The sequence below is a fragment of the Achroia grisella genome, unplaced genomic scaffold (genome assembly GCF_030625045.1).
Source record: "Achroia grisella isolate CSIRO2021 unplaced genomic scaffold, CSIRO_AGI_Agris_v1 utg511, whole genome shotgun sequence".
Lineage (NCBI taxonomy): Eukaryota > Metazoa > Arthropoda > Insecta > Lepidoptera > Pyralidae > Achroia > Achroia grisella.
Window position 1 is genome coordinate 2,873,645 of NW_026712905.1, and position 19,647 is coordinate 2,893,291.

At 33.6% G+C, this 19,647-nt stretch overlaps 1 protein-coding gene across 1 annotated transcript; it reads right to left on the bottom strand.

Annotated features, from left to right (window-relative positions):
- Positions 1 to 2,543: 2,543 nt before the first annotated feature.
- Positions 2,544 to 18,332, bottom strand: LOC131846404 (trafficking protein particle complex subunit 10). The gene is made up of 15 exons (XM_059195687.1): positions 18,058 to 18,332; positions 17,753 to 17,964; positions 16,837 to 17,229; positions 16,213 to 16,512; positions 12,687 to 12,896; positions 11,604 to 11,842; positions 11,236 to 11,418; positions 10,208 to 10,648; positions 9,378 to 9,861; positions 8,693 to 8,875; positions 7,964 to 8,200; positions 7,281 to 7,544; positions 6,527 to 6,608; positions 5,087 to 5,215; positions 2,544 to 3,939 (listed from the first exon to the last, which is right to left on the bottom strand). The coding sequence occupies exons 1-15, from the start codon at positions 18,119 to 18,121 to the stop codon at positions 3,806 to 3,808; spliced, it is 3,555 nt and encodes a 1,184-aa protein (XP_059051670.1). The 5' UTR covers positions 18,122 to 18,332; the 3' UTR covers positions 2,544 to 3,805.
- Positions 18,333 to 19,647: the final 1,315 nt, after the last annotated feature.

Consider the following 19,647-nt stretch of genomic DNA (forward strand, 5'->3'; position numbering starts at 1 on the left):
TTACACTACCATTTCCTATTATATACATAATAAAAACCATTTAAATATATCCCATTTTATCCACTTTAAATACATATAATTTTTTATATAATGAAATATTCACAACTTTAAAATTCATTAAAGCATAACGCACATTCTTTGGAAAATTGATAAAGAAAATCCACAATCAATATTACAGCATTTCTATAAAAAATATACTAATGAAATAAGGTAGATGGGTTTCATTTGCCATAATTATTTGGTGTGTTTACTAACAATATTTTTCATACAATTTGCTGACAAATAAAAAAAATCAAACTGAACAGTACATAAAGAACTAACTCATAATAATGAACTTATTAATTATTAGGTACCAAATAATAATTTAAAAAAAATTGTTTAACAAAAATATAATTAATCATAGAGGTCTCTTACCAAATCTTTATTATACATAAAATAGAAGTAACTTAGTATAAAGTTGAATTTCAAATTTACAATTCTGTTATTATACAGGGTTGGTTGTAGAGAACACACCAAGCCAAAAGTCAACCATAGAGATAGTATAATATAAAACTTAAGTCTGAGGGAATCATTAGAGGTTCCAAAGTCGGCAGTGATTTCGATACCGGTTTGAATGGGACATAGGATCGATCGAAATGGCGTCCGGAAGAGCCAGGGCGATGCAAGGCTACCGGTTGATTGCACTACACGATGTTCATTAGTTTTAAATATATTTTCATTATTCCACTTGAATTCCACACGAAACTTAACCATATTCCGTTGTATATAAGGTTCAATTTCACAAGCATTCTTCTTCGCTTGGTATTCCATTTACACCTAACCCTGCATAAATTTCATTTTTGAATCTCAATAAAGTATATTACATCAAAAATAAAAACATAACATCCTAATTAAAAATAAACAAACGTAAAATTAGCATAAATTATTATTAATATTTTGGTCTAAAATTTGTGATTCTAGCACCAAAATTAGTTACTTACAACTTAAGAGATTTTAGAAAAGACAAGATGGAGACTAGGAGAGAAATATCGTTGTGGCGTCGATTGTAATAATTACAACATATGGCAATGTCTATACGCAAATAATAATAGCGCCTTTATAATATGGGAGGTACAATTTATTTCTCTGATATAGCTTTTGTTTTCTTTTAATTAGTTCCGTTTCATCCTTTAATAAAGGCAAAAAGACTAAGCCTATACAGCCGTTATCTTTCGTGTCTAGGGTTTTTTAAATCAGTATAACTGTAGACAGTTATATGGGTCGTAAAATTACGAGGTTTTAATAATGTAAACGTAATATGTACATAAAAAGTAGGACAATCTGACTTGTAATTTAAAATATAGGAAATAATTCTAAGTGGGTTTGACTAACAATTTCAGTTACACAGAAGCATTTAGAATACTATGCAAGAAAAAATACATTAAAATCTTTTACTTGGAATTTGAAAAATGTACAAATTTATTATTTAGACCTATAAGAGTATTGTGATGGTTATTAATTCAAAGTTAAAGTCTCAGTATAGATAGAGCATTTTGTCATATATGTTACTTTAAAAATTGCTCTAAAAAGGTTTATATAAAGAGTATATATTGGTGGGCAATTTGCTAATAGTCAGGAATTTAATAAAATCTAGATATAACAAGGTATGCTAGCTTTATAATAGTTTATCATGCTGGCAAAGTTGTTTGGTATACGGTTGGACTTAATACATTAATAAAATATTTATAAAAGTCAATTATTAGAGAATAAGATGCATTCTTTACAAGTTTTAGTAATTAAAAATAAAATTACATATAAAATAGGATTTGTTTTTTAGTAAATAATAATATAATAAAACTATTGAGGATGTTGATTTGTTTTTAGAGTCGTTCATCTAAGCCGTTATCATATTTGCATATTGTTAGTACTTATGCAATATATAAAGCTCATGGTATTTTTAACATTTAATGCATATAATATTCCTAAAATTACCCACACATTACCCTGGTGACCATATCCATTTTTGCAGTATAGTATTTATTTAACAATAAAATAATATTAGACTTATCAGCAATCCATTGAGAATATTCCGGTTATTTTCTTTATGGATAAGAATAGATGACTCTATACTTATTGAACAGAGAAATAACGGCGATAAAATATGAAAAAAGCGCGCGAAAATAATCTATGATACACATTTCTCCTGTTTTGAACCTTTTTACGCTAATGCAAATTGTATAGTAATCAGGAACATGGCACAACAGTCTTAATCAAAAGAAACTAGATTTACTTTCGCGCGTATTTTTTTAGAATGTAGTTACTTTATCCATTTTATATATGATATATATTGAAAAAAAGACGGGAAAACTTCTGTGATTTTATCCGAAGCGAAGAGTTTACATCGTGAAAGTAGACGAATAGTAATTTGGACCTGAATCTATCTAATCACACTGTAAGAGACCGTCGATATGGTATTATATGGTGTGTTATTCATTATTAAAAAAATATATAAAGAAACAAGGAGTGTAGATACATGTAAATTTCCGCTTATTTTTCTTATCTGTGTGTATTAATATTATAATGGTGTCTGTACTTAATTTATGTAAACTTCATATTATCCTTCAGATTGGTTATATTTTTAACAGATAATATTTATGACGCCAAAAAAAAAACGACACCGATTATATACTTAGGTAGCTTAGTCTATGCAGCTTATTATTAATCACTGTTATATTTTTTCACATAAAGCATTGCCTTTAATAAATTCCATATAAAGGAGTCACATTTAAGCTACTCTCCAAACTTACGATTTTTACATAGTATACATACAACCTTATAGAAGCATATTTTTATCACAATACGATGGTCCAACATCTTTACATCATCAATAACAGACATATTGAAAATTAGATTTTCGTTATTTATCAATTATGTACTAACTCCCTGTTATTTAATATAAATTATTGATAGAATATAGTAATTTCCATTTCAGAGAGTATTTATTACATTAACGGTAAAGTTACTACACAAGTAAGAGACAGTCGTCTTTTTTTTTGGAGATGCAAAGATCATGAATAAATATTTTATTTCCTTTTAGAATAGTCAGATCTAGGAAACACGAATCAAGAAACCTAAATTTTATTTAATAGGATGTAAAATTAAAATTCCATACTTAAATTCTGTATCCGATTACGTCATTCAGGTGATTATGAATTAAAGCAAAATTAGCACAGCGGTTATTTCGTGTCAGTCGATATTATTCCCTATTAATATGAAGATAGAATTGATAATATATCTCTTTACTATCTATATACTGAACAATTATTTTAACGTAATGGAGAGCTGAATAAATGGCAAAGTAAAATACACCTACTTCCTACTACGATTACTTTCATATTCGTTTTATGATTGAAAACAAAAGTCTATACATTGCACTACAGTGTTATTATAGTAACATCTATGTTTAACTAACGCTAGCACACTCAATTTCTACTTATAATATCTTGGACTGGAATATTGAGCTGAGTTATTTGATTCGTGTGGTTTATATATATTTTTATACACTGCACAAATAACTGAGTAAAACTTGAGTAAACTTAGTAGAAAATCAAATACACATATGTTACAATTTTGGCTTTTTATATTGTTCTAACTGGTATAGTTATTACTTGGTTGTAATAAGTCAATAAATCAAGAAAAATATTCTCTTCACACCGTTAACAAAACATATTGCAATTAAAGCTTTCTCTTCAAAGTAATAAGCTTCTAAATTCACTGCTACCAATTTGCATGTGTTATGCATTTTTAGATAAAACCTTATGACTAATTATAGTGAAGGGTCGACGTGTTCCTTCGGTGCTGGAGGCAGTACGTGGACTTGCTTCGCTTTCCCTGCATGGTATACCTGTCCAGGACTGAAGGGCTCCAAACGATGGTGGGCCGAGATGTCTTTCTTCGGATCTGTTAATAAAAATATTATTTATATTTATGTTAATCTTGGTTTTCAATTGAATAAAAGACTTCAAAAATATATTTATTTCACTTATGTGGAAACTTGGTATCAGATATAAATAAATAACTAATACTATATGTTCAATTTGTTATATGAAACAACTGCATAGTTCTCAAGAGTTGCAGCTCGTGAGAGCTGCAATACGTAGAAAGGAATAGTAATGAAAATCCTGTTTCAAATATACTTAATTAAAGCACTTTGGAATAGTCTTAGTATTTTATTTTATAATCTTCCGCTTATTCGGAAAACTGTATAATCAAAAGAAAAAAGAGCAAGAAACTTGCGTGTAGCTGTTGAATACTCGTTGTAACTTTATATTTTTAAGTCGAAATGTTAAGCGCTGACAATTCACACAGCGTCATCTAGTCCCAAGTTAAAGAGATGTATCATGAGTACTAGACAACTGATATAAAAACATAGATACTTTTTTTTTACAAATACATTCAAATTTTACATAGAAAACACTCAGACCGCTAAATACAAATAGCCATACTCATGAATACAAATGTTTGTACCGTGCGAGGAATCAAATACGCGATTATCGCAAGCGAGGCGGTGTGCTAAACCGCTAGACCACCGAGGTGTAGTAATTTGGTATATACACACAAGGTAAGGAGATTCCGTAATAGTTATGTTCGACGCGACTGTGAAGCGTCGTCTGCCTGTGCCATGTTACGTCGCGACTCGGGCTGCGAGTCACAATGAACGTGGTATCTAACCGGTAGGCCTCGGTGGTGTAGCGGTTTATCTCTGTGTGCGTTAATAATAATATCAGGAAAATTCACACAGCACCATTTACACTCAAGTTAAGTTAGCTAAAGCTTGTGTTATCGTGTAAGACAGCTGATATAAATACATAGAATTTATATAATATATGTATATATAATAATTTTCGTAAATATATACAGAAAAAATCACTAAACCCATATAAACAATCTTACTCATGAATATAAATGTTTGTCGTGCGAGGAATCGAACCCTCGTCTATCTGAATTGAGGTAGTGTGCTAAACCACTAGTCCACCGAGGCCGTCAAAATGTCCTGAGATATTATTATTAAAATATGAAATTAATTCAATAGCAGCTGGTTTTATACCTTTGGTGTTGGCGGCGATGTACTTAGAGAGTCGTACCGTAGGCAGTGGTAGATATCCGCCGGTCAATGGCATCACGTCCAGGCACACGCTAGCAGGGGACCCACTACTCGATTCCATTGTTATCACACCTGCATACATATCCATATATTTATACACGAAGCAAAAAGTTTGCACTCCTTTTTATGAAAATGTGCGAACGGAGGAGTATGAAAATTCCCACACTTTTAGTTTATATAGAGAATTGTAGATTACTAATATTGTTTAAAAATTATGCATAAAAATACATTAAATCAATAAGAAAAACATGATGTTCATTACTCACACTATACTATATATAAATATATTTGACACACACACACACGGATATAAATTATTGCAATAATCAGTTTTTTCTGCCTTTGGGCACTAATTTGTTGCTGGCTCGATCTCTCCTTCTTCCCTTGTTGGATTATGCTGATAGTGTGGACCCATCTGAGGAGTTACTGGACAATAATAATATCAGATATTATAGAGCTGGGCTCAACTGGCTTCCTATCCGTGTTCGTACCCTTTTGTTCCAAATCCTTTTTAACCCCTGTTCGCCCTCTTACCTACAAGAGAGATTCCGGTTCCGAACCGGTGAGCATATACGCTCTTGTCAAGAGTTACTGCTCAATTCCTTCTCATACTAGTCACCGGTACACTAAATCTTTTACCGTTCAAGCTGCCCGACTGTGGAATACACTTCAGAGATTAAATTATCAATAGCACCCTTAAAAGATTCTGGGGTCATTCCGAGTCTGCGCTCTTTTAATACTACAATTATTTATAATATTTTCTCTTTATTTTATGTATGTGTATATGTATATATGTTTATGTGTATTTATGTATATAGTCATTAAAATTATTATTAGATTTACTATTACACGTATTTTCTTTTTTTAAATAGTATGATAAGTCCGCCATTGGACATTTTAGAGATATTTTTCAATAAAGAATACAAACAAAACGAACAAACTTTTCTATGTATAAATATATTCGCACTAGTGATTTTGGATTCATTTTTCAATAGATGATTCAACTCAAGTATATAGTCATAATGCATATTTTACACACTATTTTTTTAAATAGTATGTACTATGGACATTTTAGAGATTTTTTCGAATCTTTTCATTCGCACTAGTGATTTTGGCCGCAGCTGGCCTTTACAGCTTCACCAAATGATATAGGGACGAGTACAAAGGGTACTAGCCCGAGGGTAAACCCACGAAAGAACTTGAATGGCTGTAGGTCAACTCCTGCCTGACAGATATGATTTTTGTATGAGGGTACTACTAGGGTTTCGAACCTCAGCATCTTTTAGATTATGCCTGGAGATCAGTCACTAATAATACTTTTCAATGTTTTAGTATGCCTGTACCCGGCACCATGTTTTACTATAATGCGCTACATTAACATACCTGCAGTGCGTCCAAGTACCGCCCACATCGTCTGGTCCGCTAGTACTTCATACATAAGGGATGTGTACTCCGTTTCGTTTACCTATAAAAGTCAATGTGATATCAGCAATGTTGTCAGCAGAAAAACGTACTGGAACTCATGGTATATATTGAAACATGCCTCCATGTTCCGCAATAATTTTCTAAAGTAGATTTCAATTGCTTCGCTGTATTTGCGTTGTATTAATAAAAGACAAGGTTTTAATAACTCGAATATTCCATATTAGATGACGGTAGACTTACCCCAAGTATATTTTAATCCAACCTAATTAAAATATAGTAAGCAAGGGCATGTTAAGTGCCAATTGACTGTTGTCAATGCGTCTTACAGGGGGAAAAGGAATTGTTAGAAATGAGGCCTAATAACTTTGTAGCAACACAGTTTCTAATGTTACACGTGCCGTGCGACAAGGATTCTAGGAAGTGGACGGTGGCACGTGTAGAAACTGTGTTGCTACAACTTCATTGCTAGCAATGCACCATATCAAATTCAATCCAAATCCGGAAAAACTTTGCGGAATTGGAATAGGGAATAGAGGAAACCGGAATTTATGATGATGGCTTAGGAAATTCCTTCTAGTATTCACTAAAGCATCATCATCAATTCTAGAATTTTTTACAATTGACTAAATGCCCTCATGCTCATTCTATCAACATCCAACGGTGAGCACAAGCATAAACAGTTAGTGCAATTAATATAAAAACAAATACTAACCCTTTGTACACTCAGATGCAAACAGCAAACCTGAGATGCTCTACAGAAGTCTGAGCCTTTACTGGGCTCTACTTTCGTTCGGATCACGAACAGCGTCATATAATCTTGTATATCGAATGGACACGAGTACGTTCTATAAGGTTCATCTGCATCGAGTGGTCGATATTCCACTGTGAACGTCGCTTTCAGTGGTTCTGCTTTAACTAGGGGATCTTTCAATAGTTCCCACATAAATGATGCCGTTGTTCCATCTGAGGATACCACCTGCAAATTTTTTTATGCATGTTTAGTCACTGGGTTATGCCAGTTCTTATAAATAATAATAATAATCTCAGGACAATTCACATAATATCATCTAAACCCTAGTTAAGGTAGCTAAAGCTTATGTTATGGGTACTACATAATTAATACAAATACATATTTTTTAGTAAATATATACATATTATACACAAAGAAAGAAAAAGCAAAGACTAACAATCATAGTTATGAATACAAATGTTTGTGCCGTGTGAGGAGTCGAATGCCGTCCGATGGTCGCGGCCATCGGAAATAAAGCAGTGTGCTAAATCACTAGACCACCGACGCCGTCGAAAATAAATAAAAATATATAGTCTATCTAGAGAGATGTTCTATTTTTGTTCTAGTTTGAAAAAAGAACGTACTCGATCCGTGTGTACACTGACCGTGTGCGAGACGGGCGGGTTGAGGTCTGCGAGCGCGGCGTCCGGGCAGTGCAGCGCGGGCCGCGCCAGCGCGAGGGGCGGCGCGCGCGCGGGCGGCGCCGCGGGCTGCAGCGCCACGTGCACGAACTTGCGCGCGTGCGCCGTCAGCAGCCGCCACGCCGCGCGCAGCGGCCGCGCCCACTGCAGCCGCACCTCCTCCGCGCCCGCGCCCTCCCGCCACGGGCACCGCACCCACACCTAAACGTATTAGTACATTTATTAATTTCTCTTTCACGAACGAATCGGCTTTCGCTCGGGCGTCGCCCGCCGCTGCCGCACCTCGACATGTCAGTAGATCCATTAGCTGTCTTTACACATAAGCTCTCTCACGAGAGAATCAGTTTTCACGTGGAACTCCCCCACTGCAGCCATACCTCAACATGTTATTTATTCAATAAAGTTGCATAGTGTTGTCGATACCTCCGGTACCTTTATCCCATTTATTTCTGCCGGTGAGCAGTTTACTTTTAGAGCTGCGTTTTGGCTTGAAAGTGAAAATAGTTGCCACTTTCCAGTTCCAGTTTAGTTAGATAATACACTACTTTGTCATTACATTGACATATTACAAAATTAAATCACTAAATATATTACACAGCGTCATCTAGTCTCAAGCTAAACAGACCTTATTTTATGGGGACTAAACAACTAGTACTTTGATACATTTTCTTATAAATAGTTACTAATAATTACCGTATGTTCTATACTCTTCTCAGATCTCGCTTGCAAGCTAGCGAAGAGTTTCAATGGAACACGAATAGTTTCAAACGGCTTGCACGCATTTATTGGTACGGATAGCTCGCGTGTCATGGGAGATTCTTCTTCAATTAGACCTATTTGTAGTCCGGCAGATGTTTTTAGAACTATTGTACTATTCTGGAAACAGAGAAAATCAAATGTCTTATTAATTGTATAATTAATACGATGTTTGCTTTGAATATTTCAAAACAAAAAATAATCACCTCGGCAATTTTGTCAGCGTAAATGATGTACAAAATATCCCATTTATATACAGGCTATTTGTTTCCTAGGTATATTTAATTAAATTTCGTACCAGCAATATAAATGTAATCGGACATGTAAATCATCACTCAATAAAATCAGATTACTAGAATTGCGCTAAATAATACAGCCGCTAGTTTAATAAGTAATTAGTGGCTCGTTCTAGGGACTAGTAAAACGACTATCTTAGTCATATTTGTGGACCCTTTATTATTATTAATGTTGATGAACTATATAATCAGCTGGTCCACTACAGTGAGTGAAACGGAAATCCAAGTTCGCACTTCGTTAGCAGTAAGTATTGTGTAAATGATGCTACAAGTAGGATTTTATTATTTCGTAATAAATCTAAAAGTAGAAGTAATATATCACAAACCTCTTCTATATAAGAGCTTCCACTCGTCACAATCAACTCCATTTCATGCTCCAGGCCCGCCACGAGGTCCTTCTTTGGGTCCACTTTATTCAAATAAACATTGATACCCTGAGTTACCACTTCAAAACCCATTTTAGTGCTAATCAGCGCATTCGACAGAAACTCCAATTTCTCCTCAACAACCACTGAAACTTGTCCCAACATGTATGTACCACATGTTTGTGATACAAATTCTAAGTCAATCTCATTCAATCCAGGCTTCAAAATGAATTTCTCCCGACGGAATGAGTTCTGATAATTGCTTCTTGTTGTTGTCGATGGTTTTCTATATTTGGTGCTATCTGATCTTCTGAGGGTCGCTTTAGGATTTTGACACTCGATGGTTGCTTTTTGTAATGTTTTGTCTTCCTTGTAGTGTAATTGAGAGGTAATTTGAAGTGGATTTAATAAAGGGTTTTTAGGTTTTAAATCATCCAGTCTTATACTGCAAAAGATTATTTTAAAGAACATAAATGATTTATTCATAATATCTAGTAAAATTTATGTAAAAAATACTTTTAACTGTAATTCCAGACCTTCATGATTATAATTATTTATTTAGGTAAATTAGGTAGTCCAAGACAATTTCAAATATTGACATGGTGATGAACATCTTCCTAGTTTGCAGAGTACATTTGAATACAAAGTAGCATATGATAAACCTACCACCATCTTGGATTACTTGGAAATGGTATCAGTGATATAACGAAATTGAAGGCAAGTGAGTGGCCTATACTAATAATAACATATATTGTAAAGTATATATAGTTTAAAGTACAAACTATACTTACCTATTAATTATATTAGTTAATTCACTCTCGACGACGTCTGAAGTGGATTTCCTCGGTGAATTCGTTTGTGAACTTACACTACCGTTAACAGTTAAATCAGTCTTACAAGATTTGACCGGTGTCTTCTTTCCACTTTCATTTCTATCCTCTTTACAAGGTTCTACACTAATTGCTGTTCGCGTGCATGTAACCTCTTTGGGTAAATTACACTCGATAACCAAACGACATTGAACCTTATTATCTGTGATATAAACATCACGTTCGGACGGTATTAGGGTTGCGGATACTAATTTGAAACAGTCATTGAGCTCGGCTAGTACCGTGTCCTGTTTATCTGATAACTTCTCCTTTATTGATTTCAACATTTCCTCAAAGTAGAAATTTCTGACTAGAATCTCTAATTCAGCTGTACATGCTATTGTTGCAGAGAGCTTTGTATATCTGGAATTAATATTGGACTAATGTAATAAAGCAGTTGCGGCGTTTTTAACATTTCATACATCATCATGCCATTAGATGAAAATTGACAATTCATTGAAGGGTTCAAAACTCTGCTGATTTAAAGTGGACAGTTTAAATTCTCAATTCATATTTATTACATTCTAAGAGTTGGTGGAAATATAGCGATTTTAATTTGTCCGCGTAGTGACGGTGTACAAATATTCTCATCATCATTCTGTTCATCACCAGAATATCCTAAGAGAACTAGGAGATCAAAATTAAAATATATTGAGGTGCACTTCGTACAACGAAGTCTTCTGTGACGACGTTTCGATTAGATGCACAAGCCGTGGTTTCGTTTTGACCATCTTAACAAGATAAATAATGAGCACTATACACGAAAGTTTAAAAAAAATTACCATTTACCATCAAGTGATAGTTAGTGTTGGTCAATCCAATTACATAAAATTAATGAGGAAGATCACACGAGATGTAAATATACAGCTAATTGTTTCTTATGAAGAGAAGTCGGTATCCAGTAGTAGGACTAATGGGTTGTTAGGACAATGTTGCAAGTTCAAACTCACCTATCAACGTCGTTCATCTTATGAGCGGCAGCGACCAGCTCAAGCCTGGTCTGCGCGGCGAGATCCCGCCAGCCCTGCTCCTCATAAGATCGCAGGGCGTCCATCAGGAACACTACAGCTTTCCCGGTCTCCCCTAACTCCGAATAGAAAGAGGCTAAGTCACGACCGATTAGGCGGGCGAATCTGAAAGTTATGTGAGTAGAAATAAGAACGTTTATGATTTTATTGGATCGGTACTGCCCGCATATATAATACTAGTATGGCTTACACAAGATCATCTGATCTCAGTATTTTACATTATAATACAACATACTAATTAGTATGTTGTATTATAATGTAAAATACTGAGATTTTTCTTTGGTACAAACCTTAATCTTCCTATGTGTTTATATGTGCCCATGGCCATCTCAGCCAATTCCAAGTAGTACTGCTGAAAACTGGTCTTACTACATAATGCTTCTTTCAGTCTGTCCGTCGGCGTGGGGTGCTGATTGTTTGGTTCGCTGTCACCCATGCCGGCCGACAGCATCACCACCAAGTGCAGTTGTTCTGAACTGGGATCCGGAGATCCAGGTAGCAGGCCGCATAACTTACCAAGTTCATGTAACTGCGAGTTAAATAGATTTAAATATTTTTTTTTATTAGGAAATAGCTATGGTGGTTTTAAAAGTATTTATTAGTGAATTTTTGCAATATTTCTACAACATTAATTATATCACAGTAAGAGCTCTTACTGTTAATTTCGTATATCCATATGTATATTATATAAATGTTATTAAAAAATATGTATATTAAATATAATAAATTTATATGTTGTTGATACAAATATTGCAAAACTTCACCAATAATTATCACAGAATATCACAGTACAAAATCAAAACTGTACCTAAATGATAAGGATATAAACCGCTGATGCTAAACAGGCACCTTAAAATATGCAACAATTTTCAAAAACATATAATCTCAGTAAAAAAAATTTGGCAAAAATCTACTCGAATATTTGAGACAAATTAAGCAGTTGTAAAATATATAATATCTTTTATGTGAAATAATTCACTTGTACTTCTTAATTCTAAACTATACAATATTATATATTTATTTTTTAAATATTACATATAATAATAACACTGCCTCATTGGTATATTTCCAAAAACAATTAATAACAATACTACAATTTACTTTATTTAAGATTTAAGTTTGTTTGACAGGCTGGAGAGAATGGAAGGTTTGAACCTTGATTGAACTGTGATAGTTCAGTTGAACATAGGTTTGGAGTTACAGAGAGATTCTATTATCCTGCTATGATATTTACAGGTTATCTTGGCCTGTAAATACAGTAATATTTAAAGGTCACTAAAATACCTCTGTGCAATATTAATCAATATCGATATGAATACTCTTAACCTATATTTCACGATAACAGAGTAATAGTCCACTTAACCCCAACTAACCTTATCTTTGGCGTTGTGCAATAAAGGCGCTTGTACAGGTGTACACATGTCAAGGACGTTGTTTGTAGCAGCGAGACGGTCCACGGCCCGCAGCGTCTCCGCACACGCCAGTAGCGCCCAACACGCGGCCGCACCGTCTACTGCGCTCGCGCCCAGCAGAGATAGCTCCATTAATGTATTGTGGACGACTGTTATACAACGGGATGCGATCTGAAGTGTTATAAAGACTTTTTTAATATTTTCTTTACATGCACATTGTCAAAATTAAATTTTGAAAACAAAAATAAAGAGAGATATAGACTTCAAATATTATCAGTGGAAAGAGATTACAATACAATGGTTGTATTTTTGTCTTTACATATAATGAAATCGTACAACTTTATGAGACGAAAACGTGTTCAGTTTTCACATAAACACGACTTGAGAGTTTAGTGTAAATTTTTCACAAAATATGTCATTATTAATGTAGACAAAATAAATACTTCTATCTTTAGACAGTGCTGCCAAAGAGTAGTGATTATAATAAATTTTGTGAATAGTTCCAATACGCCAATGTAATGCTACCTACTATTATTTTTATTAAGAAGTTTATTCATAAAATAATATGAGAATTAAAATCAAAATTAATACGCGTAGTCGCAGGCACCACTAGTTCATACTATGACGTCTAGACATACGTTATTAGTAGTTTCCTCATGATCACCCATGTGTAAAGTGCATTACTGCAATTTTATACTGCGGTTGTACAGTTTTTAATGCTGCAGTTAATGCTATGATACATTCACATAATTATAATATATTTGAACCTACTAATATTATAACCAAGTGATTATGATAGAGAATGTATTAACTTTGGGACTTTAAAAACTAGGTACTAACTTCGATAAATGTTTATATTCTAGATATAACACATTTAGCAATTCTAAATTTTCAATTGATGATACTTATTAATTGAATAAGTTATTGACAAGATATGAACGGAATCTTAAATTTACTGACGTCACATGACACAATTTACATTACATAAATATTTTAAATGGAAATAAGAATAATTTCGAAACTACTGTTTGTTAATTAAATAATTTCTAGAAATAATTAGCGTGGTCACAAATGTAACAGCGACCACGGGGAGAGAGAGTACAAATTTATATTAAGGGGGTCTTCCTATGTGATGGGTTGAAAAAATCGATTTTTTTTTTTTTAATAAATTGCTCCCTTAACATGTCTAGAATACGGTAGTAAAGCGATTTTAGAAAATTCGAAGTCGTTTTAAAGATACAGCAGGTAAAAGAAAGAGCGGTTCGGAGCGGTGAGTTGGCAGTTAGAGACCGGGCCTATTGTGTACCGTCGGCTTTATACCTGGCCTCCCTTTTATTAATATATTTGTTTATACAAGTTTAGACACGTTTCTACAGACTTAAACAGAAAAGGAGCAGGTAAACTTACTGATAAAGTTATCCAAGAAATTACAAAATTCTACGGATTAGCAATTCGACGCCATCCAGATTCGCTTGAAGATATGAGAAAGGAAGTTTGGGCAACGTACTATCACAAATGTTCTTCTGATGAAAACCCTCAGCATCAATTTTGTCCAGAAGGCGATGACAGTTGGTGTAAATGGCGTAAGGCTGAAGCTAATAATGAACTGGACCAATTTCATCACGATAAACCACCTCTAATTCCGCAAGTCCAAGAAGCTATCAAACCGGTTTTCGAAGATTTATCGAAAGACGAATTATTAATTCGTTGTTTAGGAGCAGAGACACAAAACAATAACGAATCTTTGAATTCTTTGATTTGGACTTTCGCTCCTAAACATCTTCATTCTGGTCCCAAAGTTGTTGAAATTGCTAGCTACTTAGCAGTTATTATCTTTAATGAAGGTTTTCAAGGTATTTTAAAAGTTATGTCGATTATGGGATGCCCTGTTGGTCGTGAAGCCCAAGCGTATGTTGAGAAACGGGAGGCAAAGCGAATCTTACGCTCTGAGCGGCGCGTAAGTGATGTCGTTAAACAAGCCAGGATTGACTCAAGAGCTGAACAATCTGCTTTAAAAGAGTTTCATGAGGAAGAGGAAGGAATACTCTATGGACCAGGCATCGCCGATTGAGAGTAAGTTGATATTTTAATAGTTTTTAACGGACTTGAAACTTTAAACGCGTTTTTCTCAAAACTGTGTTTTTCAAACTTTCCTCCATTGTATCTCAGAAACGGCTGGACCGAATTACTTGAAATTTACAGGGCACACTCAATATATGTAAACGCATGGAATGAACTATTATCAATCGAAAATTTTCAAAACTTCGATTTTTTTATAGCAAAAAACAAAAAAAAAAAAACGCCTAATTTGCAACTTTTATTTCAAATGTCTATCAAAAATCCAATTTTTTTTATATTCATTTGATTATATATAGGTCATTCCGTGCTTTTAAGCCTACAAATTAAAACGCCGTTTTTTTTTTATTTTTCAGATAAGCCGATCAGCCGGAATCGTGGAGGAAGTGGGAGCTCTTTTTTTCGAGGCGGGGGTGTTCAGAGCGCTGTAACTCTAGTTTGACTGAATATTTTTAGCTGAAATTTTATATTTATACTGTCCAAATATGTGTTAATAAATGATAAAAAACTTGAAGCTCTAAATATTTACTGGTCGTAGAAAAAAAATCCTAAAATATCCCTAAAAAACCGTCACATGGGAAGACCCCCTTAAGTTTTGTACGAAAATAAAGTAATAAAATTTTTTTTTAACTTGTAACTATGTTTTATACAATGTATTGAATCAACGCGTATTATCATCTTTTTTTTTTAATTGAATGCACATATTTCTGTTGAAATCTTATTGGCTTCCTATTACTGCACTATGTATTTCTCGATAACAGTAATTGTGTGAATGAAATGAATAATTCAAATAATTAGAAGTGTACATTAATTGGCAGTACACTAATTATACGTCCAACGATCACAATTAATAAACTGCTGATTTCTGTGTTGTGTTTTATAAACAGTAATAAATTACACTATTGACATACCTAGTATATTAAATTAAACAGTATTATTTTTATAAAACATTGAAATATTTTCAAATACTATAATGAATATACTATACAGGAACATAGGCCAGATAAGTCTCTTTTGGACATCAAGTATCAACTCAATTAAAAATTTAATATGGTGTATTTGAATCCCGTAAGAGAATTATGAGATACAGTTTAATAGATTCAAAATTAAATGGATAGTCCTACTAATTTATAAACACGAAATTCCATACTGGATTTAAATATTAAGAAAAGTTTTCCTTTAAATCTCTTGGAAATGAGAACTGAAAGATTGCATGAGGACAAAGCAATCAATTAGACACCAATAAAAGATGACATTTTTCAACCAGTTTCTCAGGTTCTGAATTTAATTGCATTTCCTGTGCATGATTTATGTGATATATTAAACAATTGCTTTTAATTTTTAGGATTCTTTCATGGAGCAATGTAATATTAAATATAGTAATGTTGAACATAAATTTAAATTATCTCACCTCAACAGGTTTAAACATTAGTAATAACATGGCACTTTGACGTTGAAAGAGGTAGCTTCTGAAATCTAATAGTGAGGCTTTCTTCTTCGTTATGAGGTCCCTCAAATGTTGTGGCACTAAAGCAGTCAATTTCACAGCCTGCCATGTTGTGACAGGTTGTTTGAAGGTATCAAGCCACTTTGGACCCACTGTTATATTGGAATTGAGTACAAATTGAGAAAATAGTGCATCCAACTCATCATATTGGACCAGGGCTTCCTCATACAAACCTAACATTTCTAACACAAATGCTAATTGTTCCTGCAAATAATATAATTGTGATTAAGATTATTATCATTATCTTAAACCATATAATCATCTTGTCACAGATCTGTGGCCGCAAAACCGTGACTTCTTTTTAACCAATTTAGTTCTTATTTAAAACTAAATAAGATCGAAATGCATTTGAAAAAATACAGCTGGCGAGTGCATACCGCCTCTTCACTTTAGATTGTTGCGACAGACATTCAAAAGGTTAACAATTAAGTAGTTTACAAATTTACTAACACTCGTTAGTACAACATCAACAGTTTTTAATCTAACAGAACCTTCCTTATGAACAAGAGTTCAACATGCATTATTTACCTGTAGAACAAAGTATTTACAAAAATCCCACTCTGGATCATTGCGTTTCTCCCTCTGCTCTCTCATGTGCTCTTCAAACTTTATCAGAGCCTTGTTATAAGCCACTAGAATAAAATGCCTGATTTTTGCCACAAGAGCCCTCCATGACTCTGCACTTCTAGCCTCAGACTTGATGGGGTTTATTACAGACAAAAATCGATCTTCTGTTGGTTTGATAGCAAAGTCTCCTTTTATTTTGTCCAGTACTGTAGTTCTAGGTAATAGCTTATTTGTTTTACGTATGTCATAAGTTTCTACTAGAACAATCATCCAATCTGTTATGCCAGTTTTTTCCAATTGTTTTAGCCATAATTCAATATCTTCTTTTAGAGTGGTTTTATAATATTCTACATCCTGTAATATTATAATGAAATAGTTATTTCCTTTCAACATATATATAAAATTATATGCATATGTGTATATTAAAATTTACAGTTACCATGAACATTTTTAATTATTTTCAATGACAAAAAACTCATTGACTATTAAGTTTGTCATGATGTGACACAGGGCTCCTTTTAGTTTTTCCATAAACAGTTATATACAGTAATGAATTTACACTCCTAAACTTAAAGTAATAAAGTCTATTATTATTAACATGCGCCAAAAATAACTAGCATCTATATTAACATCTAATTGATGTATATTATCCTTTGTGTCATGTAAATTCTAAAATTAGTAATCTTAATTGTAAACCACAAAACCTAAACAAAAAAACACACAAAATCATATATTACAAGGATAACATATATTACAGGAATTATTGTTTATACAAAGAAGGGTTAGAAAATCCAACACTGATTTGTTTAATTATAACAATACTAATAAACCTACTTATCTACTAACTTATCATATCAAGACAAATTTATATACTAACCACACAATCTGTCCAGTATATATGGAAAATAGGGCGCTTCAGTAAGTTCAGTTCCGATTGTATTTTATCCTTATTAAACTTTATGAATGAAGCTTCTAAATATACGGACTTGGAAGGTCGACCATAGGACCTCCGCCACTCACAGGAATCTTGCGGTATAGCGGCAACTAGCGGAGCCTCTAGTGTGCAAAACAAGTTCCAATCTCCCGCGCCTGATGTGGAGATTTTATTAGCATAACAAACATATGTAATAGATATAAGAAAGTTATAATAAAAACTAATATTAAAAAACACTAGCTACTTACATGTTAATATAGGTTTGTTTGTCATTCCTTCGATATCAGCTGGAGAGCTATCGACACCCTTCATTTTTCATCATCAACACAATTTGTGAATATTTCGGGCATGACACAAATATATCAGGAATCCACCCACTTTTCGGGAGCTAAAATACACTCCATATACGCACTTTGAATACGTTTACGTCCGTGAATTAGACAATTTTGTTTCAATTAAACTGACTTTAATTATTTTAAGTGGATTCTGGAAATCGGAAATAAAAAAGTGTAAGAATTTGTCAAAATATTACCAACATCGCTGACTGCATCAATGATAGCTGTCGCTGTCAAAAATGACAGAAAATCTGTCAATAGTCAATACCGCAGAGTATTTTCAAATAAAGTCATAAAATGATGAAGATTTTTTCCCAGACATAATAATATAACACGTTGGATTACAATGATTGTTTTTTGTAATTGTTTATATGAAAATTGATTTGAGGAAAAAATAAAATAATTAAAATTTTCAAATCCTAAAAAAAAAAAAAATATACACCTATTTAATACATATATATGAAATAGGTGTATATCATTTTATATATATAGTAGGTAGGTACGTAGGTACGTATCTTTATAACCGACATCAAAAGAGCAATTGATAAAAAAGTTACAAAAAAAGAGTACAATTCATTTTCAATTTACTTCGTTTATATTCTAAAGTGAAAATTTTTTAATACCATCGTAGAAAAGGGTAATAGATCTTTATGCTAATAATTAACCTTTTTTAATTGTATAGTTTATTTTATTATACCCAATGGGACTTCTTTGGTTCTCTCTCATGGAACTGTGGCGAATCTACTATCATCGTGCGGCAACACCGTTGCCTAGTTACGATGGGGCAAGAAGAATAACAAGCTTGTGTTTCGAGACCGAATTACTTTCTTGTATAGGTATATATCAATTGTAAATATTTTGTTAATATACATAATGTAAATAGCAATCACTGGACTTATCACTTCATCTCCTTTCCTGCTGCTGCTACATTACAAACACAAACATAAATAATAGTGGTAACAATATAGAGGCTAAAGAACTCTATAACGTTCTGTGTAATTTAGTCCAAATCGGTAGCTTCTACTGTAGAATTGTATTTCCTTTTTTACAGTGTTTAGTTTAAGTTCGTATACATATGCTTGTTACTTAGCAGATTACTAACTAGGGAGTCGAAAGGGGAAGGGGATTGTTAGTAATGTGGACTCATGACCCCATTACTAGCAATGTCAGGTTGACCGCCACGCGGTTACCCCTGGAAACCATCGTGATAAATTTGTCACGATGGGCTAACTGACCTAACCTCATGCTCATCTTATCATCACTGATGCTCCGCCAGCGTAAACCGTTAGCGCTGGAAGATGCACAATTTCATTATCATCCATAAAAAAAAAAGTAGGGTGACAAGAGATTGAAAGGGATAGGACGGAGTGGGGCTTGCTTTGGAGTGCGATCCCCATTGGGTGGGGGTGAGGACAATTGTCGGCGCAGCTCAATTTGTGCCACGCCATGCTCCTCAAAAACTCGCTCACCGAGCGTACAATTACGTCGTTCTGGATGTATCGC

Coding starts and splice junctions, on each gene's coding strand:
- LOC131846404 (XM_059195687.1), bottom strand. CDS start 18,121: ATGAAGGGTGTCGATAGCTCTCCAGCTGATATCGAAGGAATGACAAAC. Junction 17,965..18,057: donor AAACAAACCTATATTAACAT/GTAAGTAGCTAG, acceptor TCTCCACATCAG/GCGCGGGAGATTGGAACTTG. Junction 9,862..10,207: donor TTAACTAATATAATTAATAG/GTAAGTATAGTT, acceptor AATCTTTTGCAG/TATAAGACTGGATGATTTAA.